Source organism: Phacochoerus africanus, chromosome 8, assembly GCF_016906955.1.
Source record: "Phacochoerus africanus isolate WHEZ1 chromosome 8, ROS_Pafr_v1, whole genome shotgun sequence".
NCBI lineage: Eukaryota > Metazoa > Chordata > Mammalia > Artiodactyla > Suidae > Phacochoerus > Phacochoerus africanus.
Genome location: NC_062551.1, coordinates 116,062,409 through 116,076,440, shown reverse-complemented (window position 1 = coordinate 116,076,440; position 14,032 = coordinate 116,062,409). Strand labels below are relative to the sequence as shown.

Sequence of the window (14,032 nt, the reverse complement as noted above, 5' to 3'; positions counted from 1 at the left end):
TAAAGACCATTAATTTATCAAACATAAATGATGTTCTCTGAGTCGCTTGGCACTTCGCAATTGTACTTTTTCAGTATTGGACCACATGTTATCCTTATGAAGCATATTATTCCAGTAGCATCAGTGAGAAAAAAAAAAAAAGAAGAAGCAAAGGGACAAGGACATGCTGAAGATTTCAACCTTGTCATCCTAATTCCAAATTTTTGAGTCCTCTTCCAACCTATTTTCTCTCTAAGATTTCCTATCTCATTAGTTACCAAGTCTGACATCTTCCTTTAAAATGTCTTGCATCAACCGTTTTCTACTAAAACTCTAATTCAGGTCCTTAATATCTCACTCCTGGATTATATTCTACCTCAGAATTGGCCTCCCTGTTTCCAGTCCTTTCAACACAGCTTGCATGTGTTTTGCCTTTGATGGAATGGTGTTATAATTTCATATAGCCTCTCTTGAAAAGAGACTTGAGATATTTGTAAGATTCAACACCAAAAGCTATATAGATGAAATTCCTAAAATTAGTTGTATAAGACCAAAATTTCAACACCATATTCAGTTCAAAAAGTTTCTCTATTTGCAGTAATACTAGGGGGAAAAAAGAAAAAAAATGATAATTGAAGAAAAATTTTGATGATGTAGTTCTCTTATAAATTGGGAACAATGACCCTTGAAGGACCATAAAGAAAGTGAATGTCAAGATAATTTATTATTGTTACATTATCTACCTCGTTTTTCACTTTGTCTTATTGAGCTGTGATATCCTTACAAGGTACCAAATATCCCAAACATTAGTGAACACTTTCACAGTGTATAAAAAGCAAGATAAAAAGAGCTGAAACAAAGAGCTGGTGAATTTCTCCTCTAGTATGACTTTATTATCAGTAACGTTAACCAGAATGGGCCCTGCGCATGATTGCTATACAAGGTTACAGATTTAGAAGGTAACTATATGTGTAATTTCCAAAGGTCTGCACACCTTGCTGAAGTGGGATGTCCCCCTTTTCCCGACTGGGCTCCTTTTGTGATTTAGAGTGAGTTGCTTTTTTTTTTTTTTTTTCATTGTAGAAGAGCCAGTTTCTACGCATGTCGGTTGGACAAACACTTATACGTTATTGGTGGACGGAACGAAACTGGCTACTTGTCCAGCGTGGAGTGCTATAACCTAGAAACAAATGAATGGCGTTATGTGTCCTCTTTGCCCCAGCCTCTGGCAGCTCACGCAGGAGCAGTGCACAATGGGAAAATATACATTTCAGGCAAGTCATTCCTCTGCTTTCTGTTACAAAATTCAGTTCCCAAGCACTTTCTTGACTTGTATGTCTATGTTTAACTCACAGGGGGTGTACACAATGGAGAATATGTCCCATGGCTCTATTGCTATGACCCCGTCATGGATGTCTGGGCTCGAAAACAAGATATGAACACAAAACGTGCCATCCACACTTTGGCTGTAATGAATGATCGCTTGTATGCAATTGGAGGAAATCATTTGAAAGGTCTTTTTTTTTTTTTTAAATCACAATAACATTTGCATCTCATGCTTCTTGCTAAGGGGGTTTCTCGTTAGATAATCATAGTTAACCAAGTAAAAAACATGTTGACCAAATAAAATCCACTCTGTGTAAATTAGCAGTACCCTTAGGCAAGCACTTATTTTGGCTCTCCTGCAGATAGGATTATTTTGAAGTTACCACACACATTAAAGAAATGAATAATGATGTCAACAGAAAATAAAAAACAGGAGCATTAATAACAGAAAAGCACAAACAATTTGTTGTAACAATGAGTTCAGTTAAATAAATTATTCCCTATCACCAAAGTTATAGTAATGGATTTTTTTCCAGAAAATTGTTTTTGTAATAATCATAAAGAACTTTAGTCATAGCTGCATAAAGATGTGAATATGTCATTTTTCTTAAAGGAAACAGTAGATTTCATGTCTAAATTTAGAATATTTTATTTGAAGAGTTGAATATCAAACCATCTATGATTCTCAAATTCTTTCCATTTGCTTTTTTAATAAGTAACATTTAAAGCATAATATTTTTAGAGCCATGTTTTGGCTCCTTTTCCTGATATATATAAATGGCTACAACTTTTTCTAGTTTGTGTTCATGTGTGTAACTTTCAGTGCATGTATATGACACTGAACTCGACAGGAAAGAGAGAGTCATGATATTGAGAACATTACTGAACTGCTCTGAGCTTCAGATTTCTCATCTGAAAATTAAGAAGCTGGTCAAGTTGGTCTTTAAAATCTCCTCCAGCTCTGACCTTCCATGATCCTTGAAACTGAATGAACTGAGAAAAAGGTATTTATTTGAACACGGCACATAAGCGATTCTGTGCATTTCTTTTCCAATCATATAACCATCTTAAGCAGCGGGTTAGATATAGACGTTTTTCTATTTTTCCTAATACATTTATCCTTAAATGTAAAAATACTGGACAAGTGTAATTTTTAAGTATTCATAGTTCATATTCAATCAGAATTGTCAATATCCTGATCTATGTCTGTTTCTCACCTTTGAGTTCTCTTCAGTGGAAAGGAATTATCTTTACTTCTTCAAACTCTTCCCTTTTCATTCTTTTTTCCTTTCATTGGTGCCCTTTCATCTCAGTCCCTATACCATTCATTCCTTTACATCAATGTATTTTCTATTCACTTACAGCTTTCTACATTAAACTATGACTTCTACTCATTTCTTTTGCATGAAAGTGCCTAAAAAATTCAGGAACTTTTCATCGTTAAGGTTATACTTGGTCAGAGCAGACTTGAGTAATGACCACCTGAGTGAAAAATAGCACATCAAAATTAGGTTAGCTCAGGGAGGCACTGCACAAGGAAGAGAGGGTATGGATTTTGTATCTAAGCCTTGGTTTGAATCCCAGTTATGCTCTTAGAGTTGTGTGGTCTTATGCTAAACATTTACCTCATGTCTGTAAAAAGGGGGTAATTATGCTTTCCTTGGTAATTGTGAGGGTTATAATAGTCAACATATATAATATAGGTACTCAGTACAGAGAAGACACACATGTCCTTATAGATGCCACTGATGGAACTTGTCCAAATCCTCATTCCAAGTACAAATACTTCAAAAATTATCATCCAAATCTTAATGGTAAAAGGAAAAGATTACACCATAGAGTTACAGTTAGTACATTGCTCTATTGCTCCCAAATCTATAAGGTTTATTTTATGTCAGAAGTTAGTGGCCTGAAATAATCTGTCCACCTGATGGGTAATGAAGTTTTTCTAATTTTTGATCTATCTTCTCAATTACTTTGAAAAGCCCAGTATGTTGATTAGTTTAGTGCATGCGTTGTGATTGTCAGCTAGCAAACACTCATAGCATGCATTTAACTAGGAAAAAAACAAAAACAAAAAACTTTGAAGATTTGGTCTGCTCGGTGACTCTGAAGCTCCTTTGACTTCCTAAATGGAAGACAAGACTTCAGTGCAGTCCAGGAACCTGAGTTGTTCTCTGCTCTGGAGTTACTGCTCCAGCCACTCAGAAATTTTATCAGAAGTGGGAAAAACTCCTTCAGTGTAAATTAGTCCTCTACTCTAAACCTTTATTTTTAGTAGATATTGGAAACCATTCACATCATCACAGCTTTTATAAATATAGTCAGACTATTAAAAAAAAGTAAAATATTTTGAGAGAATTGAGTATTCACTTAAGAAAAGCAATAGAGGTTAGTCTATAAAAGTGTGACTTTTGAAGCCTGTTCACCTGGATTGAAGTCTTATCTCATCTACTGGCTGTGACTTAAGTCATTAACTCCCTCTGTTCCTGTTTCCCATCTATAAAATGAATATAATGATATACTATCTAAAGGATGGTTGAGGAGATTGAATGAGTTCCTTTATATAAAGTATTTAGATAAAACAACCAGCTTATTGTAAGCAATCTATAAAATGCTTGCTTTAACTATTTTAAACCTTTTTTAGTAAGGTTTAAATAAAACTTTACTGACACTCCAAGGTAAGCCAAATTTACCTTTTTTTTTTTTTTTTTAATGGCCACACCCATAGCATATGGAAGTTCCTGGGCCAGGGATTAAATCTGAGCCTCAGCTGGGACCTATGCCACAGCTGTGGCAATGCCAGATCTTTTAACCCACTGTGCCAGGCCAATGATCGAACCTGTGCCCCTGCAGTGAGCTGAGTTGCAGCAGTCAGATTCTTAACCCACTGCACTACAGTGGGAACTCTTTTTTTTTTCCTTTTTTTTTTTTCGCCAGGCATTCTTGCCTTAAATTAATCCAAAACATCCAGGATTGGGGTTTTGGGTGGACGGTTGTTTGTTTGTTAGGTCTGACATGTCTCCCAATTTCACCATAAATTTATATATTTGTATCATCAAAGACACATTTATCTACTTCTTGGTTCCAGATCCTTTTTTCAAAGGAAGCCCTCACTTTAAATTGGGACCTTGAGAATTTGTTCATTGGCGATTCCATTTTGCTCTGTCACTTAGGTTTCTCCCACCTCGATGTAATGCTCGTGGAATGCTATGACCCAAAAGGTGACCAGTGGAATATTCTCCAAACTCCCATTTTGGAGGGCCGAAGTGGTCCTGGCTGTGCAGTGCTTGATGACAGCATTTACCTTGTGGGAGGCTACAGCTGGAGTATGGTATGTGACCACATTCACCTCCTCTTCTTCTACTTGTGCTTACTTTTTGATTCCTTCCAAATTTCTTACCACCCACCCTCATGCCTTTTAAGAGGATCATGTTTCTATGCAAGCAGTAAAGTACATTAAGTAGTAAAATGGAATCAATGTGGTTTCTGTGGAGCTGGCTTGCTCTCTGGTCACTTGTATCACAAAAATGCAGTAGGTCTCTGCTTCTTTCCCATCCCAGGCTTTCGCAATTCTAACTTTCCAACTAAAAGTCAGACTGAAGTCGTTTTACAAAGGTTCTATGAAAATTGAAAATTGTTTGACCGGGAGAGTCTGAAAAGTTTCTGACCAGTTAGGCATAAAAGAAAATGGAAATTAATTGTTCAGTTATCCACAACTTCTATTTAGGGCTATGTAATTTACCATTGTTTTCCACTTCCCCCCATCTTTTCATGAAAATTTCAAACATATACAAAAACTGAACTTCAATGGGCCCTTGTTAAGGGACCATCCAACTTCAGCATCCATCAGTGCTCTGCCATAGTTATTTCATTTATCCTCCCTTAAAAAAAAATTGACTGAAGCAATTTGAAGCAAACTCTAGACATATTTTTTCACCCTAAATGCTTCAGTATTCCTCTAAGGAAATCATTTGTTTACAAAAACACACTGTCATTATCACACCTGATGAAATTAACAATAATTCCTTTATATCCAATCCATATTCAAGTTTATCCCATTGACTTGCCAAAAAAAAATGTATGTTTTTGATATGTTCAAATCAGGATCCAATAAGACTTATTTGTACTTGGTTATTATATCTCATACATCTCTTATAATCTAGAGGGTTACACCTGCCACTCTTCCTGTTCCATGCCATTGACGTTGAAAAAAGCAAGGTCACTTATCCTATAGAATATCCAGCCTTCTGGAATTAGCTAATGATGTCCTTGTGTTGTCATTTAAAAACAGTCCTTTGTCTCCTTATTCCTTATAGACTGGCAGTTAGAGATAAGGATTCAATTAAGTTCAGCTTTTTTTCTTTTAAAAAAATTTTGGATATGCATTTATTTGTTACTCGTATCCATGTATGTATTTATTTTGGCAGGAACATGTAAGGAGGTGGCTGCGTGATTCAGATTATATCACATCAGAAGACACACAGGGTCTAGGGGGGTATACAGTCACTTTTTTTTTTTGCTTTTTAGGGCTGCACCCACAGCATATGGAAGTTCCCAGGCTAGGGGTCGAATCAGAGCTGCAGCTGCCAGCCACAGCCACAGCCACTCAGGATCCGAGCCACATCTGTGCCCTACACCACAGCTCACAGCAACGCAACGTCCTTAACCCACTGAGTGAGGTCAAGGATTGAACCTGTGTCCTCAAGGCTATTAGTCTGGTTCATTACCACTGAGCCACAGTGGGAACCCCCAAAGTCACTTTTTAAATAATGACTCTTCCCATATTTTCCTATTTGTATGTGTTGGTTTTATAAGATTAATTTGAGGTTCTAATAGTATTAATTAGTTTTATTTCTTTGGCATCCAACAAGATTGTTACACAAAGTTTTAAGAAGCTTTGAAAAGTTATTAGTTACATGGAAGTGCATATGTATTGATATATATCATGGGATATTCATACATGTGATATTCATTCATTCATATAGCTGGTGCAAATCGCTGGCTGCCAGAGTATGTATGTTTGGAACGAGACATCAGGAGTACACGTTCAGAAAATGGTTATGTCTGTTGCGATTTTTATTTGTTTCTTGCCTATGATAAAAACAAAGCTGCTTTGGTTTAGGAAGGGAAATGTTATACAAGCACTACTACCCCCAGGGGTTGACAAAGGAAACAAGATTAAAGATATTTTTTATTTCTCATGTGGCCTCTTGAAAATAAATAAATCAACGTGTGAAGAAGTTGGCAAGTCTTCATTTCCAGTGTATTGTAATCTGGTTTTGAACCCCATCTCTGACTCTATAGAGTAGTAAGATAAAAATGGAAAAGTGAAGTAGCCATCTAAAATCCAATTTACTTCAATTATTTGAATATTTAAGATAAATGTTTCTTTTTTAAAGTTTAAACCAGAGAAGTAATTTCCAATTTGGGGTAAGTTACCATAAAGGATTTGTTAATCATCTAGGGTGTTATAGGTATTTGACTTTTTTTTTTTTTTGTCTTTTCTAGGGCCGCACCCCCGGCATATGGAGGTTCCCAGGCTAGGGGTCTAATCAGAGCTGTAGCCACCGGCCTACGCCAGAGCCACAGCAACTCAGGATCCAAGCCGCGTCTGCGACCTACACCACAGCTCATGGCAACGCCAGATCCTCAACCAACTGAGCAACGCCATGGATCAAACCCGAAACCTCATGGGTCCTAGTCGGATTCGTTAACCACTGAGCCACGATGGGAACTCTGGTATTTGACTTTTAGTATTAGTCACATATGCATACAAAAACCCAGATTTTGAAATCTTGCTAATCTTAAATTTTCCTTAGAATAAAAATTTAAAATCTACTGGGTTTTTTTGGATTTATTTTTATTTTTTATTTTTTGTCTTTTTAGGGCCACACCCAAGGCATACGGTTCCCAGGCTAGGGGTCCAGTCGGAGCTGTAGCCGCCGGCCTACGCAGCAGCCACAGCAGCACGGGATCCGAACCTTGTTTGCGACCTACACCACAGCTCACAGCAATGCCGGATCCTTAATCCACTGAGCGAGGCCAGGGATCAAACCCGTGTCCTCATGGATGCTAATCAGGTTCCCTAACCACTGAGCCATGATGGGAACTCCTGGAATTTTTTTAGCAAGAGTAGAGAAACAATACTGTCTTCCCAACATAACAGTGACAAATAAGGTTGCCGTTGCACTGCTCTGAACACCCTTCCCTAAATGCTCTGTGCTCTGCCATTCCAGGGGGCCTACAAGTCATCTACAATATGCTATTGTCCAGAAAAAGGCACCTGGACAGAACTGGAAGGAGATGTAGCAGAACCACTGGCAGGTCCAGCCTGTGCAACGGTGATCCTGCCCGCCTGTGTCCCTTATAACAAATAACACAAGGAGACCCTGGAATGAACAGTATCACATTCTAGGAAGCAATGACAGGTGACATGGCTATTATAATAGGAACAATGCATTCTAATGTTACAACTGCCCAAACCCACTCTTGGTTTCTGATGATTTACAAGAAGCTTCAGAAGAGGAAGACCTGTTCTTGAACAGATATTGAGTCTATAACTCGGATCACACCAAACTTCCTGGGGTGACAGACTCTTCCATTTCAGACTGGTTCTAACTTGTCCCAGCTTTACAAAAACTCCTCATGTGGATCTCACCTTGCAAAAGGAGAAAGATAAAATACAGAGGCGTGCCCCCAGAGAGACCTGAGATCAGTATTGTGCATTATAGTCTACCTGCATGTGATCTATGTTGAAGTTTTGGGGATACTGTGTTCATGAATGATTCAGAATTTGACCCACCAATGTACTCACACTGCATTACAGCAATGGTCCCTTGATTCTAAACTCCTAACCTGTGGCTACTTCACAGACTCCATAGGCAACGCAGTTATAGAAAATCATGTAGGATTCAAGAGGAATGTTTTTGTTTCTGTTTAACTTTATTTCATATTCCTTCTGCCCCTTACAAAACCTTGTGGAAATGGAGAAAAGAAAGACACTGGCTCTTGCAGCAATTGCTTTCTGCCCTGCAGGTTCTAGGCCCACCAGAGTCATAATTTCTGTGTCCTCCACTTTCTCTGAAAGATTAAAACGAAATGCACTATGTCACTATTCAGTTTATAGAGGCCCACACTTTCTCCTTGGGGGCAGCATATAAGTAGTGAACACAGCTGTTATTTGCTTCAAAAGGTAGAACTGACAAAGGCAGTCATATGATATTCAAGAGATTCTGCTAACAACACATCTGACCCAAACTGAACTCGCAGTGAAAACTGAGAGATTGCTTTCTGAAATTCAGGGACAAAAAGGAAGAAAAATTTCTCTTAAGAACAAATCCCCCTTGTTGCTTTGTCCCTAAAACATAAAACGTTAAGAGCTGCCAGAGCAAATTGCAGCTCCTAACAAAATACCTCCCCCCCTTCCTTACCTCCAGCTCTAGAAAGGCTCTAGATTTGGCTCCAGAAAAGCACACGAGGGACCTCGTTCTTCCCCCAGTTCATCACATTTGTTTGTTATCACCAGAGATGCCTGGGCTCAGTTAAGTGAGCAATTGCTAGTTTCCTTGCGAAGCATGAGGAATTTAGGAGCAGGAGGCCAGGAGGGCATAAGACAGTCTCAGTGTGGCCAATCGAAAGAGAAAAAAACTAGCAGGAACATAAATTTGATTTTCAAGCTCTTCGGAGCTGGCCCAACAATAGTTAGGAATAAATCAAAGCCTAAAATATTTTGTTAATCACCCACTGACCGTGTAAAATCCCTTAACCAATGTGTCTTTGAAAGCCAACCACCTGGGGAAGCCACAGATTAAAAATGCCTTGGTGATCAACCTTCACTGCGGAGCATGTCAAGATGGATGGATGTACTGGAATCCAATGCTGTTTCTACAGTAAAGTGCAATCTTTGTTGTTTTTGTATTTATTTGTATGTTCAGATCCAAAGGATCCGTTGTAAAAATATATATATATGAATATATATCCAGTGCAATCAACTTTCATTTCTTTTTCCTTGATCGCATATGAATATATAGAAAGAATGAAAAGTTACAGTACTTTGTGAGAAAATCCTAGCTGACGTCATGAAGAATACAAGGTCTCCTTTAGGACCTACTGTCATCAACCATCCCAGTTTCTTCTGAAGGTCACAGTTTATACAAAGATATTTGCTTTCCTTGGACTTGTTCTTCATCTATTTTTTATTTCTAGCCAAAATAAATAAAAAGCATTTATGAGAACTATACATAAAGCTTTCTGTATTTCAGAAAGACACAAACTATTAGAAAGTGAAAGGTGAATAAATAAGTGACAGAATGTAAATTTTGTACAATATTAGAATGTGTAAATGAAGCTTGCTTGGAAGGGGGAAACTTTAAATAAAAACTTTATGTACCAATTCAATTGTCTCTCATAGTCCGACTTATAAAGGATATGTATCAATCTCCACATTAAATTGTTTGAAGGTTTGTAATATGTAAATGCATAAATTTTTTTTTTTTAATGGTCACACCTGGAGCATATGGAAGTTCCCAGGCCAGGGATTGAAGCCGAACTGAAGCAGTGACTACACCACGGCTGAGGCAACACCAGATCCTTTAACCCACTGTGCCAGGCTGAGGATCAAACCCATGCCTCCTCAGTGACCAGAGCAACTGCTGTCGGATTCTTAACCCACTGTGCCACAGCAGGAACTCCCCGATGCATAAATATTTTTATTCTGCAGATACACTTTACAAGTTTAGCTTCCTAGCAATATGTATGTATGTATGTGTAGTATGAACAATGCTAAAAATTTTGGAATGTTTCAGGAAAAGTGTTGTGGGTTGAAAATCATGACTTGAATCTGGTTCTCTTCCACTGTAAGAGTGTTACAAGAAGCTGGGAGTTCCTATTGTGGCGCAGTGGTTAACGAACCTGACTAGGAACCATGAGGTTGCAGGTTCGATCCCTGGCCTTGGTCAGTGGGTTAAGGATCTGGCATTGCCGTGAGCTGTGGTGTAGGTCGCAGACGCGGCTCAGATTCCAAGTTGCTCTGACTCCGCCATAGGCCAGGGCTACAGTCCAAGTTGCTCTGACTCTGGCATAGGCCAGGGCTACAGCTCCGATTAGACCCCTAGCCTGGGAACCTCCATATGCCACGGGGAGCGGCTCTGGAAAAAAAAAAAAAAAAAGTGTTACAAGAAGCCAAGATCTAATAACTATTTACAGAAATTGTTAGAAGCACCGCATGTACTAATCAAGACTTTCTCACTTTCTAAAGGATGAATCACAGATTTAATTAGGTCAACTATCTAAATACATAGTGTTCAATTTTATTTTCTTTTTAGAAATCTGAAAAAGCAGTTGCATGGGGCAAGGAAAGGAAGCGGCTGTGGAAGACAGTAGAGGAAACTGAGGCACGTAGCTGGAGGCTTGGACAAGCTTCCAGGCAAAGAGCATGCAAGCTAGAAAGAATTCACTGTAATGCTTCCCAACCAAATCTACCATTACTAATGATCAAACTCATGATTAAAGGGTCTTTGGACCCTCCCTGGTATTCCACAGAAACAAGAGTAGTGGAGCTTCTCTCTTCCACTGGCTCGTCATCCCCCCATGCTAGTGTAGCAGAGCAGAAAAGACCCTTCTCTCTGGTAGCCTCATCTCCTGAGCCAGTGGCTAGTTGTTGCAGGCTTCTTCCAAATACTCTGAAGCCCCCAAAGCTCTAGTGCTGACTGGTTATCATGATCAGTTAAGCAAATATACCTGTCTTTTTCCTAATCCCAAGGGACTACCTACTTTAAGTCCATAACCAGACTGCTGAAACTGGAAGAGTGGACATAGGGACTAGATTTTTTTAGTTAATTAAGCTGTGTCTGGTCTCAAAATTAGTACCTGCATTTGTTCTCCCCTACGGGGGCCAAATTCCTATTTTCCCAGCTGCTTGACACTTACAGCTCTTAACAAACTCTCACCATTATCAACATTGTAAGTATCAAATATTTATTGAACATATCCCATAGGCATTGCTATAAATGCCAGACTCTGGATAAAATTCGCTTCTCTAGGTCAAAATATTTTTAAATGAGCAAGCAAACCAGCTGAAAGTAGCATTGGTAAAGCATACCAAAGCCAATTAATACACACTAGTGAGTGGGTATCTTAATAAACCGAGTTCCTGTAGATGAGGTGGCAGGAAAATCATGACTAATCAAGCCTGATTTCCTAGAGGCACCTGACCTTAGAGGATGTTGAAATTTGAGTGGAAAATAAAATGGCAATGAGAAGCAACAGGTCAATATGAGAAAATATCCTGGAGTTCCTGTGTGGCTCAGTGGATTAAGCATCCGGTATTGTCACTGCGCATCCGTGGCATACAGAGTCCCTGCTGTGGCGCAGGTTCAATACCTGACCCAGGAACTTCTGCATGCCATGGATGCAGCCAAAAAAACAAAAAGGAAGAAGAAGAAAATATCCCAATACTTATTCTGTTTTATTTGTACAGCTGTAGTAGCTGTATAGTGCTGCTGTGCATCATGCATTAAATATGAGCCACACAATGGGTAGGATTTCTTAATGGAGTTATTCTACATTGGTTGGCTCTACAGGTTTGGTGCAATAATAAAAGATTCAGGTATATACATGCATAATAAGAAAGTGCTTTACCCCCTTGTGGCTCAGGGGGTTAAGAACCCAACATAGTGTCCATGAGGATACAGGTTTGATCCCTAGCCTTGCTCAGTAGGTTAAGGATCTGGTGTTGCCACAAGTTACAGCATAGGCCACACCTGCAGCTCAGATGCAGCTCAGATCCAGCATTGCTGTGGCTGTGGCATAGGCTTGCAGCTGCAGCTCCAATTTTCCCCCTAGCCTGGAAATTTCTATATACCATAGATACCACCCTAAAAAGGAAAAAAAAAAGAGTGTGATTCAAAAATGCAACATAATGGTGTAAGAATAAGGAAAAAGTCTTCTACAAATTGAAACATGAGTGGCTTATTCTATCCTATTCTAGGCCGTTGCCTAGCATACACTAAGGACTTGGTAAATGCCAATTCTTCACATCAGTAGGAGTGACGTTAAAAACAAGATGGTTGCTGTGAGTTGACACTTAAGACTGTCTACTTAGGCCCAGAAGAATTATATCCAGGTAAACTGACCCTTGATTGTGATCTCCCTTCCACTTTTTTACTTATCGACTCTTCCTCTCTGACCTTCCAAACCCCCTATGTACAACAAAATGACATATGGGAAGAGGCGGGGGTTGAGGGGGTGAACCTTTGGTTGCAGGACAAAGTCATCCTACATTTAGAGAGATGGCAGGCTCCTGGCTTCCAATCAATTCATTCAAATCTGGGACATTTGGGAACTGATTGAACTCAATTAGGAAAAAAGGAATAAAGGATAGGATTTAGTTATTAGTTCAAAGGCATTATATCAGCAATATTCTAACAAACAATGTAACACTTCTACTAACTTAAGGTTTGCTATTGGGCCCCCTCCTGGGCATTTTATATATGTTTTCTTATTTACTCCTCTAAATAGCTCTATAAGGTAAATATTATTCCTGTATTAAAGGTAAGGACACTTAATGCTCAGAAAGGATAAACTATTTGGTAACGTCAAACAGCTTATAGGTAGCAGAGCTGAGATTCAAACTGCAGCTTTATCTAAAGCTATCCTCTGACCAGCACTCTCTCCTCTTCACAAACCAAATTTCTTTCTTTCTTTTTTTTCTTTTTAGGGCTTTCCCTGCAGCAAACAAGAGTTCCCAGGGTAGGAGGTGAATTGGAGCTGCAGCTGCAAGCCTTATCATATGTCAGATCCAAGCCACATCTCCAAGCCTATGCTGCAGCTTGCAGCAACACTGGATATATAACCCACTGAGTGAGGCCAGGGATCGAACCTACACCCTTATGGATTCTAGTCAGATTCCTAACCTCCTGAGCCACTATGGGAACCCCCCCCCCTCACAAATTTCTTAAATCCATCATTTGAAATCATGTAGGAATTCCTGGTGAATTGACTGACTGCTTTTTCCATATATGAGTAGGATTGTCGAAGAGGAAAGTGAACGATTAATGATGGTGCATTATGGCAAATGCTATATCGTTCTCATGAATGAACTAAGGAAGAGTGAGCTGGAGAAAGAACTTGCTCTGTGACCTGGGGACATGAGTTAGTTTCTCCAGCTTCACCTTTGTCTTCTGTATATAGGGTGATAATCTCCTCTTCAAAACATTATTGTGAAACTCATATGTAAAGGATGTGAAAACACTTTGCACCTTGTAAACTCTGAAGTGAAATACGCATATCCAATATTAGGATGTGAGGACTAAGTCCAACTTCTAGCCTGGCAACAATACCTAAAAATCTGGCCTTAGCCTCACATTTAAGACACATTTTTATTTGCTGCTCTCTTCACTGAGCAATGTGGATCCTTGCTTTTCCACAAAAACAGCTATGCTTTTCCATTTTTGCCCTTTTGTTTGTGCATTTTCTCCACAGAGAATGTCATTTCAGGCTCAACACAATCTATTAAAATCCTGTGCTTCAAGGTCGAGTTCAAACTTTGCTGCCTTCACTAAGCCTTCATGATCACAACAGTCCTAGGCGATGTTTTTCATCTGATTTCCTATGGCTCTCTTTTGTTATATATTCCATACTATTTGTAAGATTTTACATCTTACCCCCTTACTCGATTCAAGGTTCCTTGAGGATAGCAATAGGTCTTTGAAAAAAACCATAAAGT

General features: G+C 39.0%; 1 protein-coding gene across 1 annotated transcript in view; it reads left to right on the top strand.

Moving 5' to 3' along the window:
- Positions 1 to 9,217, top strand: part of KLHL14 (kelch like family member 14) — a 98,717-nt gene extending 89,500 nt beyond the window's left edge. Inside the window, exons 5-8 of the mRNA XM_047794069.1 lie at positions 1,063 to 1,253; positions 1,335 to 1,493; positions 4,482 to 4,639; positions 7,545 to 9,217. Of these exons, the coding sequence (XP_047650025.1) occupies positions 1,063 to 1,253; positions 1,335 to 1,493; positions 4,482 to 4,639; positions 7,545 to 7,685 (649 nt within the window). The 3' untranslated portion in view covers positions 7,686 to 9,217. The remainder of the gene's footprint in view (positions 1 to 1,062; positions 1,254 to 1,334; positions 1,494 to 4,481; positions 4,640 to 7,544) is intronic.
- The last annotated feature ends 4,815 nt before the right edge of the window (positions 9,218 to 14,032 follow it).